The sequence below is a fragment of the Zonotrichia albicollis genome, chromosome 6 (assembly GCF_047830755.1).
Source record: "Zonotrichia albicollis isolate bZonAlb1 chromosome 6, bZonAlb1.hap1, whole genome shotgun sequence".
Classification (NCBI taxonomy): Eukaryota; Metazoa; Chordata; class Aves; order Passeriformes; family Passerellidae; genus Zonotrichia; species Zonotrichia albicollis.
In genome coordinates this window covers 31846061-31870367 of record NC_133824.1, presented here as the reverse complement: position 1 = coordinate 31870367, position 24307 = coordinate 31846061, and the positions used below count along the sequence as shown (strand labels likewise).

At 49.0% G+C, this 24307-nt stretch overlaps 1 protein-coding gene across 4 annotated transcripts in view; it reads right to left on the bottom strand.

The window, feature by feature from the left end:
• CREB3L1 (cAMP responsive element binding protein 3 like 1) overlaps window positions 1–24307 on the bottom strand; it is a 60886-nt gene that overhangs the window by 23400 nt on the left and 13179 nt on the right. Inside the window, exon 1 of one of the 4 annotated variants that reach the window (XM_074543055.1) lies at window positions 19068–19849. The exons of 1 other annotated variant lie outside the window; for it this stretch is intronic. In XM_074543055.1, coding sequence (XP_074399156.1) covers window positions 19068–19175 — 108 coding nt within the window. In that variant the 5' untranslated portion in view covers window positions 19176–19849. Of the gene's footprint in view, window positions 1–19067; window positions 19850–24307 lie in introns of those variants that run through there. 2 more of the 4 variants (XM_074543054.1, XM_074543053.1) reach the window with 2 other exon arrangements.

Here is a 24307-nt window from a genome sequence, read left to right as displayed (position 1 = left end):
CAGCAACTGAAAGGAGAGTCTCCTTTCAGATATTTCAAGTAGCTTTCACACAGATGGGTCGGGCTTTAGCAAGGGGGACCAGTCAACTGGGAAACTTGACCCTTACCATCCTGGCCTAGAGGGAGTGGGTGTGCAGTGTACTGAGGGAAAACAGTTTCCAGATGGGATACAAAGCTCACAGCACAGTCTCATTTTGCATTATTCGCTCCTGTTATCTTCCCCTCCCTTTCACACTCTCCTTCCTTCTTCTTCTAAGTATGCTCCAAAGCCAAGAAATAGCACGAGATGTGTTTCCAAAGCTGTATTACCAGTGAGCGGTCAGGGAGGGGGCAGCCAAGGGACAGAAATGCAATGGCGGGGATGTGCTGAATTTCCTGATCCAAGCCTGATTTCTGGCCGCCTGTCCCCCTCAAACTCTAGGAGGACAGGGAGGCAGCGCCTAAAGAGGATGAGCCAGTGCGTACATGTATGGAGAGGCAACAAGCATTGCATCTCTAGGCCCTACAGAGAGCCTTACCCTGGTGCCACAGTAGAATCTGCTCAGCTGAGGCCACCTCAGGCATGGGGAGAGAGTGAGAATCTGTCAGCTCCTGGCTTCTGCTCCCTCCCACTCTTGGTGATCGACACAGGCACTGACTCTTCCAAACATATTTCCACCACATGTTTTCATCCTGACCTCATGCTTAGGGTTGTCTAAATAGCACACTGTATGTGCGTGCGTGCACTTCTCATTCAAACACCCTTTCCTGTTGTACATCAGTTATCTTGGGAGCTAATGCAAGGCATCCAGACATCCAAATGCAAGCTCTACATATACCCCCACCCAGAGATGGTGTTAGAACTCGGGAGGCCCCAAGGAGAGACTGAGGCACAAAGCCCTCTCCCATGCCCAGTTGCACATGAGATGCCTTAAGGTAGCACTCTTGTAGCCCAGCAGCACCATGTATGGCTGAGGAGGTGATGACTTCCTCCCCCCCCTGGATCCACTTCTCTGGACTCATCCTGGCTGCATCTGTCCCTCCTTTTCCCTTTCATGCTTCCATTCTTTGACTGTGACTTTCCCCTTCCCACCTCCAGCTGAGTTGTTTGGACACAATCTTCCTTCAGGATCAGCCTGGTTCTCACAGCCTCTCTCATCCCACCACAACAGTCTTGCTCCAAAGAGAAAGCAGCAAGGGGCTAAATCCAGCTGGGCAGCAGCCCAGGCCCAGGAGACGAAAGGCCTTTGCAGGTTGGAGGTTCTGCTCGTGCTGGCAAGCAGTTAAAATGGGGAGGGGATTCTTCTGAGTTTTCTCTTTTCTTTTGAAAATTTTTTCCTCTTTGCTTGCCAAAATAAATCTCCCATCCCAGCTGTGACATCTGCATTTCCCTTCTCTGCTTTCACTAAGGAATGAAGCCCCCTGCACTCCAGCTGCACAGCCGAGGTTTTCTTTACATTCCAGGAAAGAAGAGCCCATACACTCCAGACAGTCCTTCTGCTCTCTTTAAAATGCAGAGAATTTTAGACCTTATGAAAGTGAAGTTCTCAACTGTGTTAATAAGATTCAGACAGGATAGACAAATGCTATGCACACTTCTCCACACAGCCAGATAGTGCATGTGCACCCCCAGATAGTGCATGTGCACCCCAAGGGGCACAAGTGATCATCCAACCACCCCTTGGCTGCCATCACTCTGCTGCTTCTCTATCCTGAACCCATATTGCTCTTGTACCTCACATATCACAGGTCCCTGCTGATCCATGCCTGGTCCACCCAGGCCCCTGGTGTGCCTGAGCAGCTTGCCACTGACCTGCTACCCCCTTGCTGTTGCTGCTTCTCTGTGTGGCATGGCCAAAGCCCCAAAGGCCAAACTGCCTGTGAATGCCACTGTCATTCCCCTCCAGCAGCAGGACCGCATCCTGAGCAGCAGCACTCTGTCTTTCCTAGGCACTGCATCAATGCCCAAGTCACCTGTGACTACTTTCAGCATCACAGCCTTGGCACGTATGGTGGACCAAACACACCAGACACCCCAGGGTGGCAGGGTTCGACTGAACCTGATCTGGAACCAGACCCAGAATTTGCTACTGTCTGTAGAATCGTGGAATCACAGAACCACTTAGGTGGGAAAAGATCTCTGAAATCACAAAATCTAAGCTATGACTGAACACCATGTCAACTGGAACATGGCAACAAATGCCACAGCCAGTCCTTCCTTAAACACCGACTCCAGTACCTCTCTGGGCAGTCCATTCCAACGTCTAATCACCCTTTTTCTGTATAAATTCTTGCTAATGTTCAACCTAAATCTGCAGTTTAAGACTACATCCTCTCATCCTGTCTCTAGTTGCCTGGGAGAAGAGGCAGACCTCCACCTGGCCACAAACTCCTTCCAGGGAGTTGTAGAGAGTGATAAGTTCTCCCCTGAGCCTGCTCTTGTCCCTGCAAGGCACAGGCACAACTCGCTGTGGAAACCTCCTTCCACCGCGCATCCGTGCCAAGGGCCTGGATTTACAATTTCCAGCGCTAGGCGCCACAGGAGCTAGGAGGGACCGTCGGCGGCTCAAGGCACGGCCGGGGGAGGGCGGTGGCGGGCGCGGCGCCCAGCCGGGCGCACAGCGGCGAGGCAGCCGCGGCCGAGGAGCCGCAGCCCCTCAGGGCAGCCCGGCCGCGCGGGCACGGCGGCGGCGGTTTAACGGTCGCCGCGGCGCGCTTCCAGCGGCCCGCAGCCGCGGCCGCCCATTGGCCGGCGGCGCCGGGAGGCGGCCAATGGGAGGCGGCTGGCAGCGGCGCGGCGCGGCGCGCGGGAGGAGTGCAGGGTTAGGACGGAGCGGCGCGGACCGGCCCCGCTCGGCCCGGCACGCAGGCACGGGGAGCGCCCGGCACATCGCCGCGCTCGCGGCTCGCCGAAACCTCCCTGGCAGGCAGGAAGGCTTCCTGGAGTCACTCCCTTCTGCCCTACCACCCAGGCAAGGGGGACAAAGCTGACGGAGCCGGTGATGCTGTTAAAAAACGTGCACGACACAGACCGCATGGAAGTTTCGTGGCCGAGACTGCAGAAGTGTAATACCAGCTCAGAGTTCACATGCCCGCAGTTCATTGGGGAGAATCTTAGGAGGCACCAGGCGCAGGGGAAGAGGGTGACTTAAGTCTTTAACTTAAAAGCTTATGCCCCTTAAAGAATGAAAAGGGAGTAAAAGGTATGTGGAAAGTTGAAATCTGCTAGCCTGTGACTGGGTTTCCCAGTGGCCCCAACGGAGGGCTTTGAGTGCTGCTAAAGTCATGGACACTAATGTCTCCATACCTGGCACCAGTGTGTTCAGCTAAATGGGATTAGCAGCTGGCACACAGCAGTACAGAACCCAGGCTGAGGTGATTCACAAGACAAGTGGCATTGCAGCGTGGCCACAGCGCTGTGGCCATTCGTGTGCTCTCCTACCACCCGGTAGGTGGGTGCCAGGTTCAGAGCAGGTATGCAGGTGCTAGGGAGGAGAGGGGAAATAGCAGCCTCTCCTTGGGCAAAACAGGCTCTGCTGGCCTGGGGTGGAAAGCAGCTACAGTACATGGTCTGTCTATGGCATGTGGCTAGCTGAATCTGGAGAGATAGGAGCACCTCTCCTCCCAGCAGTGGCACCCTGGAGGATAAAAAGGAATGCCTCTGCTTTTCAGCATGCTTTTGCTGTGTGTATGCTACATATGCAATGAATGTCCCAAATTTCCTTTGGCTTACAACTGCCTTGCAGCTGACTCTGATAAAAAAAAAAAATAGAGCAGGACTTAAACCATACGCAGAACTGGACACAACTCTCTCAGGATGAAACATTTGGATAGGCTGCAACCCTCATTTGGCAGAAGATTTGGGGCAAATTTCTAGGAGTTTGTGAAAGGTAAATAAAAAGCTTGTCCTGCTAGGCTTTTTCTGAGCTTGGAGAACTGAAGACAAAACTTGCTTGCTGCAAAACAAAGCCAGCGTTATTTCCAAGCCATTGTGGTGGCAGCTGGGTTGTGTTCAAACAGAGATGTGTAGGCGCTGTTCTCCGTGGGAATGCAGGTATCCCTGGGCAAGCTGGCGGGGATCTCTTCCTCTTCTTCACTCCTTCCCAAGCCAAGGTCAGTCTCCAGGCAGAGACTTCACACGAGCAGTAGCCCTTAGAGAGAGAAGCTGTATTGCCATCTCTGTCCCCAGATCTCTGCTGTCTTGGCTGAATTAGTGCTTTTCCTGTTTGTGTGAACATGGCAGCCTCAGCTGCATTTGCATCAGTCTCCCACTGACACCCTAACTCCACACCATGATGGGGCTTTCAGCTACTGTAGCATCTGGGAGTGGGACCTCATGTGAACTTTGTGTCCTTATGTGTGAAAATATAATCCATTTTTGGGAAGGCCCTATCTGCTATGTTAACCTGATCCACCCCAACCCAGGTGTGCCCTTGCAGAGCCCATCCACCCTCCCTCCTTCCCCACCGAGGCACACAGCCTGAACACAACTGGGTGTCCACAGCCATGTCTGCATGCCCCAGGGATGCATCCCCAGCCCAGCTTTGCAAATCCAGAGGTGAATCTACCCTGGAAAACCCTACATGGATTTAATTGTGTGCAGCATGTCTGCCTGGGCAATTTAGAGAAAAATTCTGCTTAATGGTGAGGGATGCACAGTGTGACAGCAGGCAGGGCAAGTGAAAGGAAATAATAGTTTATTCTGTGTGACTTGTGTGACTATACTGTCATGCTGATGTGAAACCATTTCACATTATCACCAAAAGACATGAAATGCAATAGACATGAAAGTTCAATACAATTAAAATAAATTAGAGAGGTGCTGCTGCTCAAGCCATTCACCAGTCAGTGGGATGGGAATGTTTATTCAATAACCAAAATAAATTGGAATAAATGCTGTCCGGTTTATCTCGGCTGTTTGAGGGGCCTGGAAGGCCCGGGGTGGCCTTGGGGCAGCCCGCGTATCGAAGGACGAGAAGAGGCTTCAGTTCTTCTTTCTGGTTTTATGTTTATTAATTGTTTATCTAAAAGATGTTCTTTCAGCCACCAGAGATCTGCTCAGCAGTCAGTCATGGGCACACTGTCTGCCCTCCCGGGCAGCCACGTATCTTTATACCCTTTGTTACGTATACAATATTTATCATTTTTCCCCAATACCATCTATTCTTATAACTCGGTGTACTCTCAGTAATAACCAATCCAAAGGTGCCACCGTGGCCAGAGAAGATGGAGGAGAGGAGGAAGAAGAAGGAGGGCAGGACACACCCCAATTCCTCCATCTTACTCCTCTAAACCCCCCTGTACATAAATCCTAAACCCTGTTTCTCACCCTCTAATTAACTAATCCCTTCACCATTCACCCGGTGAAGCCCTCATCCTTGTCATCTCCTGTGTAGGACCAAAGTCCAGCCACCAGACACTTCTGGCAACATTCCAGGAGTCCCGAGCCCCCCAAGGTGGTCTCGGAGGCTCAGCATCTCAGGACTGAGATCTTGAGATCCGACAAAATGCCACTCCACCATTTCTTCTATCTTTTTTGGAAGCTTCTGGCCCTGGCCAGTAAGGAGTTGAAGCTGCCAGAGTTGGCAGATCTCTGCTCCTACACAGCTTGTAAGGCCCATGCCATTATGGGCCTTTTTTTCTGCATCTTGCCAGAAAGCATCAAGAAAGACACATTGGTAGATAGAGGAAATCTGTTCTGGGAGATAACCAGAGGAGGACGAGGAAAGGTCTGAATTATCTTTACAATCATCTTCATTTGTCTCATTGAAACTGTTTCTCTTTAGCTCAGAGACCAAAATCAGAGATAATTCACATTTTGTCCCCTGGCAGGTCTCTGGAGACCCATAAAGAAAAGCAGGCCTTGAAAGAGGAAGAGCTGTACTCTGTTCATGTCCAAAAGCTGAGGCATGCATCTAATACCAAACATTACTGGTGGCTTTCATTCCTTGGGCCTTTGTAAAGGGCACTTAACAGAGCAACGAAGTCTGGGCCAGCTGATTTGTGACTCAAGGATGTGAAGGATTTTCACATAAAATCTTGAGAGAGCAAGAGCTGGGACTCTCTCCAGTGGCCAGGCTGGGCAAAAGTTGGGTTTTGCAAGCAGCAGACTGAACAGGGTTCTGCACCAGGACAGTTTTCAAAGCAATTCAACTTGGAATGCAGATTTCTGACCTTCTGCCAACATCTCAGTGGAAAATCTGTGCCCTAAGCAGCAGATAGGAAGTTAATCTTCAGCTCCAATGCTAAGGGTACCATTTTCACCTCAGCAGTGTAGCTGCAAAAACCAGAGTCTCTGGAGAGTAGGGAAATCCTTCCTAGGCCACAAAGAGCAGTAAGGCCTCTCAGACCATTTGTCACTGCTGGGGTAACCTGAATTAACTCCATCCTGGGGTAGAATGAAGATATGATGCTGGTGAACCAGGGGTAAAAGCCCTGCATTTCCAAAGATAAGGGTGGATATCTGACTTGATGCTAGGTGAATTTTCCCAAGTATAGTGGTCTCAATAAACAGGAAACTTTTCACAAGTGCCCAATATGTGTCCCAGCAAAGATCCAGTCCCCTGTTCCTGCCTGGATCCTCACAGTATCTGGCCTTTCATGCCAACCTCTTCCCTCATGCCTCTGCTGCTCGATACCCCCTGCTTCACTCCTCCTTCATCTTCCTCCTGTCTCTCTCTGAAAGGGTGCACACATCTGGCTTGCCTGTATTGTGTGATAAATCTCACCCTGCATCTTGGGTTTATTTTCTGAAAGTTTTGAATGGTGTCTTGGAAATGCTGTTGGACAATAGGAGCTCTTTGAACCCAGGCCAGCTGGATGGGACTCTTGCATTGCAGCTGACATGCAGGCTTTGGCGGTCTTTCTCGACTCTTTCCTCCCTTTTCTTTACAACATTTGAGTTGTCCTCAAACTTTATTTTTGGAGTGGGCAGAGCATTTCTGAATCTTTTCATCATTATATTATTATTCATTATGGTCATAACTATTTCTCTTTCTGCTGGCACTCCTGGGTGGATCTCTCCTCTCTCACTTAATATCTTGGGTACGACTACCTTGGCCACAACCCACTCAAGCAGTGACTCAGAATCCCTGGCCTGTTCCCAGGAGAGATGCAAGAGTTTTGCCAATTGGTTTAAAAAGAGGCAATCATTTTCCAGAGCTACTCTCTCACTCAACAGAGCTGAGCTGTGTGGAAAAGCTCAGCTCTGTGGTTCCAGGGAGTCCATCTCTGGTGGACAGGCTGTCCCTGGGTTATTATGAAAGCAAAGCCCTGCTCTCTTCACATGCAAACAGGATGACTTCTGAACCAGGCAGCAGGATTCTCCACTGAAAATAATTTCATTCCCTGGGGGTCACTGCACTTATTTTTCTCATTCCCAAGCTCCTGGAGGAAACAAAGCTAAGGGAGGCATGTGGGCAGGATGAGGCATTGTAAGGGAGTGAGTACTGGATGCTCAGGTCAAACTGTTGCCTAATGTATCACCACACAACTACCCACATCTTGAGTCAGAGTGGAGAATGGCATAATCTGAAGCAGGCCCTTGTATTGCTGGGTCTGAGGTTTGCCTGCAGCAGTGGTACATGATAGAGAAATCCCATCTTCTTCCTCCGAGAGTCTCAGACTTCCCCAACCATGCAGGAGGGTGGGAATTGCTCTGATTCTAAAAGCAGGAGGGGATGGCCATCTATGGCTTGACTGTTTGTCCCTCTACACATTGAGTTTAGGTAGTGAAGAAGGCTGTTTTGTTCCTGCGTGGCTTCTATGACTTACAGACCTTAAAACTGTGCTCTTATGGAGGCAGACATACAAATCTTCATTTCCTGTGCTAGGAAGGATACAAGAAAAAAAGAGATGGCTGGTCTTGGTGAGGCATGGCAGTCTCCCACAGAACATGGTGGCAACCTGAGTGAATCCTTCTGAGTGGACAGCACTGCTTCCTGCAAATGGCACAGAGTGATGGAGGGAAGGGGACGACAGGCCTTCCACTATCAAGAGCAGGTACTTGGCAATGTCAGACCAGACCCTTTCCAGCCTTCCTTCCTATGTGCTGGGAAGCCCACCTGCTTCACAGGGCAGTCAAAAGCCCTGGTGTTCCCCGGAGCAGGTATTTGTAAAGAAGAGGGACTGAGATCATCAGTTGCTTTTTACTCACATCTACTGAAGAGAGGAGGAATAGGTCTTGAGTTAAGTAAAACTCTCCTTGCTCCTGGTTCTGCTGTAAGATCCAGCAGGGCAGGAAAGCCCGGGAGCATCTGGGAACAGGAGTCCCTCTCTGTGCTGGTGTTGAAGCTGAGCCAACTCCAGATCTCAGCCGCCGTGGTCCAAGCACCAGGCAGAGGTGTCACTCTCTCTCCAGCTGCAGCATGGTGCAAAGCACAGCTGGTTCCACATGCAGGGCTGCCTCTCCTGGGCTGGCAGGCTGGCTGCAGCTGGCCTCTGCTCCTGCTGGCAGGGTGGCATTGCTGCTTCTGCTTGAGGAATGCAAACCGCCTGAGCTGAGCTTGAGGATCGGCCAGGAAAAGTCCACAAATAGCAACAGGAAATCAAAATGCCCGCTCCAGACGTGCACTAGATATGAGGCCATCCAGCACAAGGAGAAAAATCAAATTCTGGACAATGGAGATTACATCATGCTGTGGATGAACACGTGAGCCCATCCAGATGGGGCCATGCCAACAGGTCCAGATGGCTCAGGAATGCTAACTGCATAGCTAACTCTCTCATCTTTGCTTTTTTGTCCCTCTTTCTTTCCCTGTTTTCCATCCCTTCTGGCTTTCTTCACTCTTTACCAGAATAAGTAAATAAATCCTCTGACAACTCTGTGTAATTCGATTTCATCAAATATCAGGGGGCATCTGAGACCAGCGGGTGGGCAACTGTTCTGGACCTGGCACTTGTAGGTATCAAAGGTGCTGGGTGACCTCACCACACTGTGTGGCCCCTGGACTTGACACAGCAATGTATGCCTTCACCTCACCTGGGACTTCACCTCCAGGTCACAAAGGAGGAGGTTCTAAGAGCTGTTTGCCTGGAGCCTGAAGCATGCAGGAAAATTAGGAAATCAGCATTACTCCTGCTCTGCTGCAGCTCACCCCAGCTGCTTACAGCTGCCCCTGACTGCTCACTGTGGCTGCAGCTACAATGGGAGGGAGAAAACAGTTTTGCTGTCCTAGCTAGCAGCCCCTGCCTATCACCCTGGTACTGATTAGCAGCAAAGAAAAGCACAGCAACCTCTGTTCACTCCCCAGTATTGACCAGAGCAGCATCTGCTGTTGCTCCGCTCTCTCCCAGCATGATAAAAAAGAGCTGAAAACTCTGTAAGAAAAAAGTGAAAGGTATGTGCTTTGCCAGGTCTGAAAAAGGGCTGCAGGCCACTTGCTCATTAATTACTGCTAATCCAACTGCTGGACCACTGCCAACTATATTTGACAAAACCTGAAGAGCAGGAGAAGGATCAGAGGATGGAAAAGCAACCTCTGCATCACTCCTCCCAATGGATGATGGTGATCCTAACTTTACAACAGGCCAGACAGAATTACTGTGAAGAAAAGGCACTTCCAAAGAAAGGGAAAGTGCAAAAACATGTGCTGAGCAGCAGGAGGGACTGACATGGGTCTTGAATATCATGCTAGGGACTGACAAAGCCATGACATTCTGGTATTTTATGAGAAGGAGCTTGTTACCTCCTTCTCATTTATAAACCAGCAGAGAAATAGTTTGGGAGCCTGAGAACTCAGCCCAGCACTGACCACGCAGCAGCTTGGGGCAAAAATAAAACAGGGTGCTCTCAGCAAGTTGCACCAAACTTGACAGAGAAGATAAGTTTTGTGCCTGAGCCAGAATCTGGTTGTATACAGTGGAGTATGAGGTATGAGTATAGCCCATTCACTAGATTTATAAAGCACAAATTGTTTGGTTTTCAGTAAGGCCCAGAATGGTCAGGCCAGTAACAGCATGGGCCAAAAGTACTTTAGTTTAAATCCTGATGCTGACCAATGCAGTCATTCATACTGACACAGAAAGATTACTCTGGATTAGCTTGAAGTATCTGAGGTCAGATAGAGACACGTGCAGTCTACAGGGATAAGGAACAGGAGAGGGGTGAAGGATAGCTGGGATATCAGTGGAGAATAGATCAGCCAAACTGAAAATGTGGCAAATATCATGTGTAGCTGCAAAGTCATTGAAAAAGAGTCCAACTAGGGAAGCAAAGTAATAGCTCCTATGGATCTTTCCTGGCAGATACTTACTAGCAAAACCTCACTCCAGTCTTAATTTTTGTTTTGTCTGCTTCACCCATTGGTGACAGTGCTCCTTTTCAGTAAGAATAAGGATGTCCACTTTTTTTATAGGGATCAAAAGCTGCCTCACTGCAAGTGACACTCTGAAGATCACACACTAAGGAACTGGCAGAGCCAGGACTGACATACAGTTCTCCCATTCCCAACAACGCACTGCAGCACTGTCCATAAAGATAGAAAAACACAACAAAAACAAACCCAATATCATTCAATTGACAATTCAGTATTTGTGGCTCAACAGCACCTCATCAACTGTGAGAGTCTGCCACATTTGCTTGGAAAGAAGAGCCACATTTCCAGCATTCCCTGGGCAAAGAGCTCTCTGACTGAGAGACTGAAAAGTCTTTGGAAGAAACCTTCCATCAACAGTCTTTACAAATGTCAGAGCTGGTTTCCTCCTCCCTGAGCTGCCTGGCTTGCAGTCCCTTCCCCCCAGGACAGCAGTGAACTTAGCCAAAAGCACCTGCCCAGCTCCTTCCTTCAACTGTCATGAATTTAGCAGACTCATTTAACATCAAGCTGCTCTGACATGCAGCAATTAACTTCTGAGGCTCTGGAACTGCGTCCCCCTCTTCATCCTGGTCTCCCCCTACCTTCTTCCCCTTCTAGAGGGGAAAGCTCTCCTCCAATAGTAAGAGGGCTGCAAATATTGCAGAGCCAGAGCAGGTTCTCATGGTAGATAGAGCCCCTGAGCCTTGAACAGCAGAGATGGATTATTCTTGAGCTGCAATGCTCCCCCTGGATGTGCCATGCCATCGAAATGAGATGCCAGTGACCCCATGACACTGTGGTGGGGAGCCAGCATGGAAGATGTTGTTTGAGCTTTAATCTAACAAAGCTCACCTGCAGGAGGAATGCTGACAATCCAATAGGAATGCCCACAACCAATATAACATCCAGTTCCCTCTTGTGTAACACAGCCGATGTCAGGCCCCAGTTGTAGTACTCCTCCAGCCTTAGCTGCCAGGTTTCTCTCAAGGGAGCCCTGACATTCCTGTTGCAGGGGAACTCCTGGCACAATTTGCTCAGCTGAAAGCATTATGTTTTGCATCTATTCTAGGAAAAATGCTAACTGCATTTTGAGCAGGCTTTGCTAATCGGGTCAGCCAGACTGACCTAAATGAACATTTTTCCTAATCAAGACAAAGTCACAGTGTATAAAAGCCAAAAGCAACTTTGCTGAGGTAGTCAGGGGTGAGTTTCCCCTGGAACAGTCTGGACAGTGATTGTAATAAATGACCTCACAGGAGGCATCACCTTTGAGCTCTAAAGATGGTACTAATTACTTCAGTGCTGGTTTAGATTATGTAGTAGTTTCAGGGAGAATAGCCTTGCTCAGTGCTCTACAGGGAATTTCTCCAGTCTTAGAAAGTGAGAAGATAAAATAGGACAAGAAAGAAAGGAGTGAAAGAATATGTGGATGTGTGCACTTCTAACTTTCATGATACCTTGTTCTGGCTGATCAGTGTGTCAAGGTAAGTGTAAAGCATCTATCACTTGGATACAGACCAGATCAGAGCAGCACCATGTGATTTCAAAGGTTTAAGAAAATAAGAGTGAAAGGAGAGATACAAAGAAAGAAAATAATGTGGATAAAGAAGTCAGAAAGGGGTGGTTGAGAGGATAAGGCTGCAGTGTTTGGGTCAGTTCAGGAAACTACAGGAAGGGAAAACTTTGAATGATGTAACCATACAGGAAAGCAGAAGTAAAATTTGTTTTCTTGAGCAGCTGGAAATAAGTTGGATAGATGTAAACACTGCATGGCAGACATGGGGAACAACTGGGTTGAAAGACACAGCCTGCCTTTCAGCATGCTACTTGCAGTCCCTTGCCACTTTGGCCATGCAACCTTTGGCTCTTGACAACCTTTCAGCTATTTCTGCTCTGAGGAACATTGCAAAGCATGCAGACACCAACCCAAGGAAACACCTAACAACTTACAACACAAGTTGAGCTCCAGATACAGGAAAAAAGTAAGAGACGAGCTCCATGTAAGCACCCACTCTGTCCTAGTGCCAGGCTGAACTCTGGATCAATGATTTCAGTCAGGGAGACCAAACTACACTGAGATTGTTTGCATAGAAGTCACCTGCTGCAGCAGGAAAAAGATGGTGCCAGCATGGGGAGTCAGCCAAGAAAGATGGCTTTGGTTCCACCTTTGTTCTTACTTCTCATCTCCCATGTGGAGACATGAAATCCCAGCAGTTCAGATGTGAAAATACAGTCCCTGGCAGAAAGCTGGGATTGGTAGGATATAGTAATCCCAGGACTAAGACTGGCTTGGAATGGAGAACCTAACACACTTGGCTCCTCCAGCAGACATGTCTCCTGAAGAAGAACAATGCTCGCCACAAGGCTGCCTATGAAGCATGGGTGACTGCATTGTGCCTTGATGCACAGACCTGGAATTTCCCAGGGAAATCTCTCAGCCAATCAGGCCAAGAGACAGGTTTTGGGCATTTCTTAGGAGAGCTATAATAGTTCGCTTCTTTGCTGGTGCCCTACCTGATTTCCTGTAACTCTGCAGCAAGGAGAGTCACCAACTGGCTTTTGTGAGCCATCTGGTTTCTTACAGTGGACTGTCCACAACAGGACAAGGATGCATAAGCTTTAGTGGGTTGACTCATTCCTTCCTTGAAATGGACTGGAACAAGAGAGTCTTGAGAATCAAATTGCTGTATCAAGAACACAATCCTGCCTGTGGTTATGTGCAGAGGATCTGCCATGAGGCCATCTCAAAGACAACTCCAGGGAGTTAAGCATTTTCATTTGCTTCCTTTAACACTGAAAATTCTTTAAATAGTAAATAAGTAATTATTAAATGCTAATTAAATATTACCTTAAAACCTATGGAGAAATGCTGAAGAAAAAAGGGAGCAAGCAGAGGAATAACTTTTCTCTGAGGAAACGCAGCAGTAAGTCACAGAGGTGTCAGCCTGGCCATATTTTAAATAGTGCAGCTACAACTGTGGCTATGAAATCCCTAGTTCTAAATTCCCCTTCAAGGGGTTGATTCAGAAAATGCTCTTCTTTCCTAATCCCTGCTCTACCAGAGACAGCTCCATTCCAGGCTTCAGCAAGAACAGTGCAGCACCAATGGGACCAGCACAGCAGCAGTCATGGATGAGACCAGAGCAGCACAAATAGGACAATCTGAGCAGCAGAAGACATTTAGCATCAACGAGCACGACACATTTCATTAAATTCAGAAGCTACCACACACTATGGTGGCTTCTGAAGCCATCATACGTTACAAGCTTGTCCACTTGTACTGGTACCAAGAGAAGGTACAGTGGGCCAGTCTTAGAGATTTTCTACAGTCTGATCTATACAAATGAGACCTCAGGTTTGTCCCTCTCTGAAAGCGGTGGTGCTGGCATTGAACGGCTGCCTTATGCACAGGGGATGAGGATCACCTGGCAGACATGGACTGAGCAGTACACAACTCCAGCATCTCCCAGCTGGTGCTGATCCCTCGGTGGGAGTGGACTGTGTGCACAGATGTACTTGCAACTCCTGCCAAACCCTCCCTTTGTTTACTCTGCAAGCACTTCCATGAAGACCTTCCTGCTTCTCCCCACCAAGATGATGGCTCTGTCTCCACTGTTTAACCCTGTTTTGGACATATGCCTTCCTTCACTCCTGCTCTAAGCTGCAGCCTCTTGCCTAGTTCTGGCCCAAGAGCACAGTTAATGGGTTCTCCCACTTTGGCTGAGATGATAATTTAGGACAGTGGGTTCCCAGCACATGCAGGCAGTTGTCCAACAAATAAATGTGTTTATTTAGGAAGAGTATCCCAAATGTTTATCAATTTCCTGGCAGATAGGACACACAAATGATCCAGTCTCTGGATTAAGTATTTACCTAGAGTCTTCCAAATTAATGAAGCTCAAGTCTCTTCCCCTCTCCTTTATGGGAAGAGGGAAACATTTTTCCTGGTGGTGACTCTACAGTGGTGATGTCAGACACCCAGACTCAGAGATCCATAGACCCCTGTTCAGCTCTGGTTTCATCCTGCTGCTAGCACTTTTGCAAGTCTCATCATGAGATAGTAAGGAGCAGCAGGGCCATGAAGTGTAGAAACCATGAGATGGATCCAAAGAGACTAATGAAATAGAAGGATATAGGAACTATTATCTTTGGATTAATTTCCATCAGGCCCCATCAGGTCTCTGTATCTGTGCTCCAGATCCTACAGGAATCTGGCTGGTGAGTTCCAAGAAAAATTTAAAGAAAATAGCCTTTCCATATCCAGTACTTGGCAGACTAATCATAAATGTGTTACTGACCAAATTTTACCAGGTACAGAACTACAGGGCCAAAATGTTTGCTGCATGTGTCCCCACAAGAGATTAGTCTCCATCACTGCTGGAGACCCAGCCTCCTATTACAGCAGAGCTCCCCTGTCTAGCAACTGTAAGGGATACAAAGTAGGTGACCAAATCTGCCCGTGCTCTCCATCCTCACTGTGCACTGAGACGGTGAGAGGGAGTTTACAGACCATGAAACTCACTCAGACCAAAGGTCAGTCCAACACCTAAGCAGCACTTAAGTGCTATTTATGTCCCTGTAGTAGGCATAAGAGGAATAAAAGTGGGTACAGGCTTCCTGTGAGAGTGACAGTCATCCATGGTGAAAAGCCTCTCTTCATCTTCAGGAGAAGCTTCCTCTGTGAGTCGCACAAGCATCACTCTCAGCCTACTCACTATGTACAGTCCTGCCACTCTCCTCCTCCTGCAGGCCAGGACAATATTAAAGGAAAGAGCACACAGTAAGCCAAACATCCAGTTTGCACTCAAGGAGCAACCCCACAGAGACAGGCAGTTCTTCTCCCATTCTGCTGTTCCATTGTAGGCTCCAGAAAATGCCATTTGTGACATTGCCTGGGCATACAGGACCACACAGTGAAAGAGTGCATTGCTGTGCATTCCCCAGAGGAGCTGGGTTAGCGCTCCTGAGACAGCCTGAACAGCCATTCTGCAGCTTCTAACTGTGGAGACCCAAGAGAGCATGCAGGCTATTTTCTTGCATTCATGTCTCTTGAAAGAGGCAAAGTATATGCTTTGAAAAATATAGAGTCAAAATAAAGCTGTGTTTACATAAATATCCAAAGTCATCTTTGAAGGGGTTTTTTTGCACTATAAAACACAGAAGCAGAGGTAAGAAACAAACCCACTGGGGCACTGGGCTAGAAGGAAGCACATGATTCTTGTTTGGTTGGTTTATTCTGGTTTCCTTCTGACACAAGTGTCACAAACCTAGTGAAGCACAGTGGTGAATCTGACTCAAGATTTAAGTCTATTGAAGAGTTTCACAGCACTGATAAGAGCTGGGTGAGAAAGTAAGAGTTCTCTGAGTGCAGATGTAATAGACCTTAAGCAAATAGATGGTTGCTTGCAGAAATGATCAGATATGCTGGGCTGGGCAGGACACAAATGCGTGAAACTGATAAACAGGCACTGCATGAAGGATTAGCTTTATATAAGATAGGTCCTTCTGGGAGAAAAAGAAGAGCAAAGTTGCCTAAGTTCAAGAGCAGTACGTGGCCTCTAGAGCAAAAGGAGACTGACAGTGCTGTTAGCAGCCATCCTGTGTAAGTCTGGTTAGCAAAAGTTAAGTGAAGAGAGGCATTTTGTGTCCTTTGGAGATTTCCTCTCCAATTAAGCAGACACCACTCTCCATATGATTTTCAAAAAAAACCCCAAATCCTCACAGTGATAAATCAGTTCCTTAAACCCAGTCTAAACTTTCCCTGTTCCAGTTTATGACCACTCATCCTCCTCCCATGCAGGTATGAAAGAGCCTGGCTCCATCTTCTCAGTAACTTCCTCAGCTGTGCAGGTAGGCTTCTGCTAGGTCCTCCTGGAGCTGTCTCTTCTCCAGCTAAGGAAGTCCAACTCCCTCAGCTACTGCTCACAGGAGAAATTCTCCATCTCCCAGTTGCCTTGGTGACAACCCCCCTGATGCACGCAGATTTATCCATGTCTTTCTGCTATCAGGCAGCCCAAAACTGGACACTGTATTTGAGACACAGTTTTATGATTTTCAAGAAAAAGAGGATAATCACTTCTCTGTGTATATCTATCAGGTCACTCCTGCTCCTAGCTGCCTTTTCTACTGGGGCCACACCAGTGCTCCATGACCCCTGGTGGGTCAGTCCGTCCATCCGTCCATCCATCCATCCATCCATCCATCCATCCATCCATCCATCCACTCCAGGGGCAGGAGTTGGGATTTGTTCTTGCTGAATTTCATGAGGTTTCTGTCAACCTATTCCTACAACCTGGGCGCATGTCTCTGAAAGGCAGTTCCTACACATTCAATTTTTTTTTCTGTTGCAAGCACACAGATCTTTCTGAAGATGCATTTAGAGATGTGCTTTAATTAATTATTTGTCACAGCTTCAGATGAACAATACAGAAATGTTCATCTGAACATTTTTTTCAAGACCAATATGACTCATTAGGACTGCCAAGGTTGTGGAAAAGAGAGTAGTTTAGACACATGCAATTCTTGCCCCAAAGGAGCACAGACTCTGCAGTAAGGTTCATCCATCTTTTTTTCTGCTTCCTTTCTCAAAAAAGGAAATCATATTCATGAAAATTTCATACTGGCATTTTATGGCTGAAATTCCTGGCCTGTTTTAAGAAAAATGCCTGCTGAACAATATCTGGAAAAGTTTGCCCATCTTTGAAGCAAAGGCACTGGCAACTTTACGCCTATTGTGCACGGTGATGTTTTGCACAGTTCTATGTCAAAAGAACTTCTCCACACATTGCAAGATCCCAGGAGATTTGCTGGATTTAGTAAGAAAATCCAAGTGTATTTCTTCTATCCTTCCCATTGTCATGCAGAGTGAGAACAAAGAGGCTGATGTATTATGTTCTGGCTCTTGTATCACCAACAGATTTGATAGGTGAGAAGTGGCTACAGAATCTCTTATATGTATCATCTGCAGGAAGAGAAGGTTTCAGCTTGACTCTCTCACTCCCGCAGAAGTTTGTGGTGCTGGCAGTTGGGAAAAAATCCATAGGGAAAAAAAAGCGCCTTTCTGCTGTCAGCTGAGCACAACGATGCCTGAGTCACTGCAACATAGTTAAATGAGAAGACAACGGCAAGCAGCTTCCAGAAGCAGCTCTCCAAGCAGAAAAGCCATTTAAATGAGGCAGGACAGAGCCAGCCTGCCCACAGCCACCACACACACTAAACACACTGTCCTGGCAGGTGGCACCAGATGGCAGTCTTACAAAAGCATTTTCTTTTTTTTTTTCTTTTTCACAGGGTCTGCTTGAGAAGGCAGAAGTTGAATTTAACTATAAAAAGACACCACCTATATTAGTTAGGGGTTCCCTGACTTCTGACCACAGCCCATGTTGCACCTGGTAAAAGGGCTGGTGCTAACACATACTATTTTCATTTTGGTAAAGGAATTAAAGGTCTTTGCATAAAGCACTTCCTATCAGCATAGCTTCATCCACACAGGATGTGTACAGAACTAGGGAAAGCACAAAACTCCTAACAACAGGTCTCTCAGATATGAGCATGAGAGGCAAGCGCTCAGTCTTGGGGTGATGTGCCATTGGAAGGTCTGCCTGAACACTGCGGACTCTGCTGCCTCTGGTAGAGCCCACTGGAATCAGTGCAATCTCGGAAATTAGGAGCTGGCGAGATCTCTGAGGGATGGGGCTGCCTCCATAATCTCTTTCCCAGACCCTGTGTGCCTCTGCTTGGTGCAGTGCATTTAATATTTATGCAAATTCCACATCTTTACCGTCTCTCTCACAAAGCAGGCAACATAAAAGGCTTTAAATATCTTTTGTGTAGCAAAGCAGAAGTGGCTTCATCAGAGGATTCGCCCTCTCCCTGTTCCCTGCTCCCACTGCAAGGGTAGCCCTCAGGGACGCTCCCAGTGCTACACGGGGAACACGGGAGGTGCCAGCACTGTGAAAGGCCAGTTGCTCAGATCTCTGGCCGGGGCAGGCACACTGTCCCACGGCTGCAGCCGCTCTGAGGCTGGCGGAGCTCGCGTCCGGGCAGTGCTCTGCTGCCCAGCGCCGGATACCCTCGCTCCAAAGCACCTCTGGGGTGGGCACCTCCCCACTTCTGCCTCAGGGCTGGTCCTGCCGGGCAGAGGGGCTGCAGGATCCCATGGAAACTCCCATGGAGAGCTCGGGCTCTACAGCAGAGTCTGTGCGTGTTCTCAGGGAGAGCTGCTGGACTGAGGACTCGCCTGACTCCTGGGAGAAACTGGGCAGTTTCCCTAGAGGTGAACAATGCCCCTTTGGTTCCCTGAGACTGGCAACACATTTTCCTCCCTAGTCACTCTTCCCCCTCACCCTTCTCTCCAAAGTAAATCATCCAGCCAAAGCGCCAAGCGGTAGACGCTTCATCTCCCAAATGCCACTCTGGGGAAAAGTTACAGGCAAAGGAGAGAAGAGGCGCTGAGCACAAAGCTCTCCTGACGGTAACCGGCCGTGCCTCGGTGCCGCCCGAGCTCACACACGGCAGGTCGGACATTCCCCGCCTGGCACCGCACACTTCTCTCCAGCCATCAGGCTCATAAAACCATAGTGTACAACAGCCCTGCGATTCCCCGGCGGAGTCTCCTCAGGGTAACAGCGGCCGGGCCAGTCCAGCGGGGAGCTGGCCGTGTGCGACAGTGGGCACCCGGCTACCTGCATCTCCGGGGCACCCCGGGGCAGGGCGGGGACTGAGGAGAGCCCGCCGCCGGGTCCCGTCGCCGCTGCCGGGGCCGGGAGCGGGGGTGCTACCGACGGTCCCTTACCACATTGCTGAGAAAGTCGGCCTCGCTGAAGTCGCCGAAATCGAGGAAGCCGGTGCCGGCGGCGGGGAAGAGCCGCTCGGCGGGGAAGGGCTCCAGGATACTGTCCATGGTGCCCGCGGCGCCGGGGCTCGGCCGCCCCCCGCGCTCGCCGGTCGGGCTCACTGCGGCCGCACGCTCCCGCCCGCCCCCCGGCGGCGGCGGCCCATGGGCGGCGGGGCGGCAGCGACCGCCGGGCGGGCACGGGAGCGGAGCGCCGCGCCGGTGCCGCTCAGGGCGGCTGTCAGTGCCCCGCTGCCGAGGGGCCGGCGGGCGGCCACGGCACGCCCCCGCCGCTCTCCGGGAGCCGCCGGGGCGGGACTTCCCGCGCAGACACCCCCTCAGGCAGCGCCCCCGCCTCCCGGGCAGCCCCTCACCGCCGGGCGGGGCGAGGCCGACGGCTGCCCGGGGCCCCCGTGCTCCTGGCGGCTCTGCGCAGGGAGCCGAGGGCGCTGCTGGTCCCCGGTAGAGCCGTGTCAGTTTGACGAACCGAACAAACTCTCCTTTCAGCAGCCGGCCGGCTTTGGTAGCTCCTCTGCATCCCTCGGGGAGCAGCGCCGGGAAAGCGCGGGGTCGGAGCCTGAAGGGCAACCGGCAGGGAGGTCTCCTTGCCCCCGCTCCCCGCAGAGGGCTTGCAGGTAGGCCTGGCTGCAGCAGCACATGGGGCTGCTCTGTAATTAAAGAGCTGGCACTATTAAAGAGCTTCAGGAAGATTATATGGTTTCAGATAAATAGGATTATGGATCCGTGTCCTCTCTGATCATTACTCCAACCAACACTCAAGAAAACCACTTATAATAATCCCGTTGAAGAAGCCCTGATGTTTTATTAATCTGTCCCTATTTCCATGGCTCCACAGAGAACAGACTGGACTCCCAGCTCCAAGGAGGGGGCTTTCTGGTCACAGGCATCTGCAGAAAAAACCCCCAAAGATAGCACTGCATCTCTCCTGCGGGAAGCCTGGCCAGAAGTTGCCAGCTGTGAGGGTTCTGGCAAAGAAGTGCTGATTTGAAGGTGGCTGGAGCCAGTGCTTGAATTGGACATGGGGTTTTCATCCATCCAGGCTCTTGCTCCACATTCTCCATGGCAGTCAGAACTAATAGCACAACCCAAGGTGCTCCTTGGCTACTGGTTGCACAAGCAGCCACATCCTGCACACAAAAGCCTTTATACTTACGCACACAATGAGCTCTTTCAGTTACATTTACTTTTACCTTATGTTTCAGTCAAGTGTAAAGAGCCTTTGGGTAAAAGGTCAGAGACATAAATTCAACCAGGATGGAGTTGTGCTGAGAAAATAATGCTGTTCTTACTTCCTAAATGGTAAAGAAACCTCTTTGTTAATGTGGATGCCAGTGGGTTTAAAGGGGGAAACACAAAAACCTTTGCCGCTCTAAGATGGGAAGAAGAAATACGTCCAGACCCTTCAGCAAGAAGTAAACCTGTCTCCAAGTAAGTGGGAAGATGTCTTTTCTTTAACACCCCAGTCAGCAGGGTTCTCAGCTGCAAGGAATAGACAGACCGAATCCTGCCACAGCAATGGAGTGACAGCCAGGGTCACAGAGCATGGACAGAGCCACAGCAGGGGCAGCTTCCCCTCCTGCCACTAACCAAACACGGATATCGCTTCCCTAACTATGGAGACTCACTGGTGAAACCAAGAGCTTCTGGTTCAGTGCCTCGCCCAAGCTAACACAAGGAAGCCTCTTCTCAGGACACACACTGTATTTATCCTCAGGCCGAGGAAGCTCAGATGGTGTCAGCTCTGGTTTGCACAGCATGGGTGGCAGTGTCATCAGAAAAGGTCAAGCAGTGTAAACCTCACTTGTTTGTCTGTGCTCTGAAGGGAAAATGCTGTGGCACAGTCAGATAGGAGCTGTGAAATCCATTCTGGAGATTAAAATATCTCAGAAAAAAAAAAAAGAAATTGCCTGGTCTGAAACCCTGCTTCTATTCAGTGCTTTTAGTACTGAGTGTAACTGCCCAGATGCAGCTTCTCTGCATATCACTGCTGCACCTTTGCAGGCAAGGAAGAATCATAACAAATGCCCCATTTTGATGTTGAACAGGAAAGCTGCTCTGTCCCATCTTGGAGAGCTCTGATGGGAGCCCCCATCCCAGCATTTGTGTAGAACTTTGAAATGGACGCTTTGCTTACGTCATGCATGAGTGCAATTCACTAAAGGCAATGGAAATGTCATCTAGGTGGTCAGAGGGTGTTGCTACTGACCCTCTGGAGCCAAAAAGGAGAGTTATTTCTGCAGGCAAGCAGTTTTGTGCTCCAGAAGAGACCTGGAGACAGGTAAATTGTTGATGGGTGAGGGGAGGTGATCGCAATTCAAAAAAACTCAGATGTGCTGCTGCAGCTGGGCATGGGTGCCTGCAGCAAAGGGGGAAAAGGGCAGGCTGAGTGGCACTGCTGAAGCAGAGGCCTGGGGACTGCAGTGCTTGCAACACTTGAATGGTGCATCACCCTTACTAGAGCATCTTTAAAACCAAGTTCTGCAGCCATCTCTTGGGACATAGATACAGCAGAGCAGGAAGCAACCTTGTGGCAGGGGCTGAATTACATGATTATTCAAATTCCTTCAGCCCAGTTTTCTCTGATTTTATACTTAGACTTACTTGCAATCTGATTACAGCAGGAGATTGAAATAGCAATCAAGTATGTTCAGGCTGAACAAGTCAAACTGACAACAGGTAAGTCTTCCTGGCCTCACAATATTTGGCACTGCAAATACACGTGTATGACCAACCAAGCTAATTTTATCACTGCTGAGAAGTGAATCATCAGTCCATTTCTCAGAAGAAAGGGATCCTGCTCTCCTGTGCTCCATCCTGCCTGGTCCTGCTTCCACTGCTTGACTTTATGTCCATAAAGTGAGAACTGCAAGTCTCTCATTGTACCACTTTGCATTTGCTTTGCCTTCACCCTGCATTGTTGTGAGCAGGACACACAAGACAAGGTAAGCAAGCCCTGGGCTTGAACGCGTGGACAGCAATCCAGGCCATTCGGCTACAAGCCAAGCTGAAGCTTTTTGGTTCCCCCGCCCAGGACTGTGCCAGGAGGTTTCACAGACTCTTCAAGGATGAGTGTTTCTTGAGGAATGTAGGGTGAAATGTCGGTGATTTTTGGTCTGCTGCATGCAGGCTTTGTTGTTACAGGAGGGGTCATCTGTGTAGTGTTTGCAGCCTGGACAGCTGGTATGGAAATGATTCATGCTGTTAGAACTGCTTTGCTTTGGAGGTCAGGCTGGCTCTTTAGGACTGCCACCAAAGAAAAGCTTTTACTTCAAGTCTGTGAAAGACACCATTTGTCCCGTTTATTTTTCCAGCATTGGTGTTCAAATGGATGGAATATACAATTTCTGCCACAGCCTGTCTTCCTAGCCATGAAGGTTTTCTGGAGTCATGCGGACTCCACACTTTGGCTCTTCAGTAGCTCTTTGCAACAGTCTTGCCTTCATTTTGCTTTGTCTTTTCTCTGGACTTGATTTCTTCTCCATACATTGCTTTGGTGGGGTTTTGCTCTCTGTTTTGTGCACCGCAGACAGAGGGAGCAACTGCTGCATTATAGCCTGAAGGCCCACTGAGAACAAGGTGAGAATGTAAATGGAACTTTCAGCCTAGCTCAGAGAAGCGGTACTACAGTCCCCAGACAAGCTCTTAGGAGTCAGGTCATGTGTGATGGCACAAGTAGTTACATATCCAACCCTTTGGCTGTGATTACTTCATTTAGGTTTTTATGGGGGCAATTAAAAACCCAGGAAAAAGTCAGGATAGTGATACAGCAAAACATTCCCTAGCAAAAGGTAACTTTTGAGGAAGGACTTGCAATCACTGGAGCCTTTCTTTGCCCTCTGATCCACAGCCCTGCCTCATCCAGGAAATGTGTCTCCCTTTGGATTTCCTTCCAGTGGCTGGTTTAAACTCTCTTGCACACCTCTCTCTAGCCAGCATCAGCTGCTTTTCATTTCCTTCTTCCTGCTGTGTGCACTCCCATCCAGGTACCCAGCACACCTGTTCCCACCAGCAGCAAGCAGCAGTGGGACAGGGAGGGGAGCCAGTGCAGAGATCACACCTACTGCAGCTCCCTGCTAGAAACAGAGAGCACGGTAACACCTGTTGGAAAAGAATGCTCATAGATCTGCTGACACAACTGAAAGAGGGAATGAATTATGTTCTGCATATTGCTTTGTGTGCAGCTACACAGGACATCAAATTAAATATCTGCCTGCAAGCAGACACACTTCTTTAATGACCACCAAACCCAGGTAGGTGTGAGTGAGCCATGCTGAAGCACTGCAGAGAAGTGCAGACACGTGTGTGTCATAAGGAAATGTGCACCACAACTTTTGTGTGCTTTTTTCAACCCCATATTGCTTAGGAAGTAGAGGGGAAAGTGAAGAGCATATTAATTGCATGTTTGCATATGGCAAGGATCCATGAATGCTGTGGTTTCAATGAGCACCCTAATGCTATGTGGGGAATGAAAGGGAAGCCACAGAGCTCAGCACTACAATTATTATTCTTTCTGGGGTAAACCTGGGGCCCTTGGATAGATTTAAGTCAGCCTTGCAAACAAGGGGTGAGTGACAGACAAGGAAGGAGGAAAGGCCTAGGAAAAGGAAAGCTTTGAGTACAAGACACTGGACCCTAGCAATATCCCTTCACAGAACCCCTCTAGGCTCCTGGGAATGTGGCTGAGCTGCCTGTGGCTGTATGTCTTTCTGCCAGTATGACAGAAAGCAAAGCCCCCACATAGTAAATGGGTACTGTAACAAAATATGAGAAATGAAAACTCACTTTGGAAGTAACTGATATGAGGAAAAATCTCTTTGTAATTCCTTCATTTCTTCATGGCAAGCTAAGACTGCTCCTTTGCCTTGTCACACACAGTCTCCCCTTCCTGCTCTACACCTCAGAAAGAGCATAAGCTGGCAATCTCCCTGGGAAATCAGACAACTTTCAGGCTGACTGGGTGCAGAGTAACTTCAATATGAGGGCATCTCCTTCCAGCAGTTTGTTACCATTTGAAGACAGTATGTGAATGGGAAGCTGCAGGACAGCAGAAGAGGGTGGTCACCTCTGCTTCCTATGCACTACTTTTTATTTACTAGGAGTTTTAGCCTTCATAGTTGCAAGATGTGCTTGCAGAAAGGATCCAGGCAGACTTCATCGGGCTGGAGACAACCTGAAGAGTA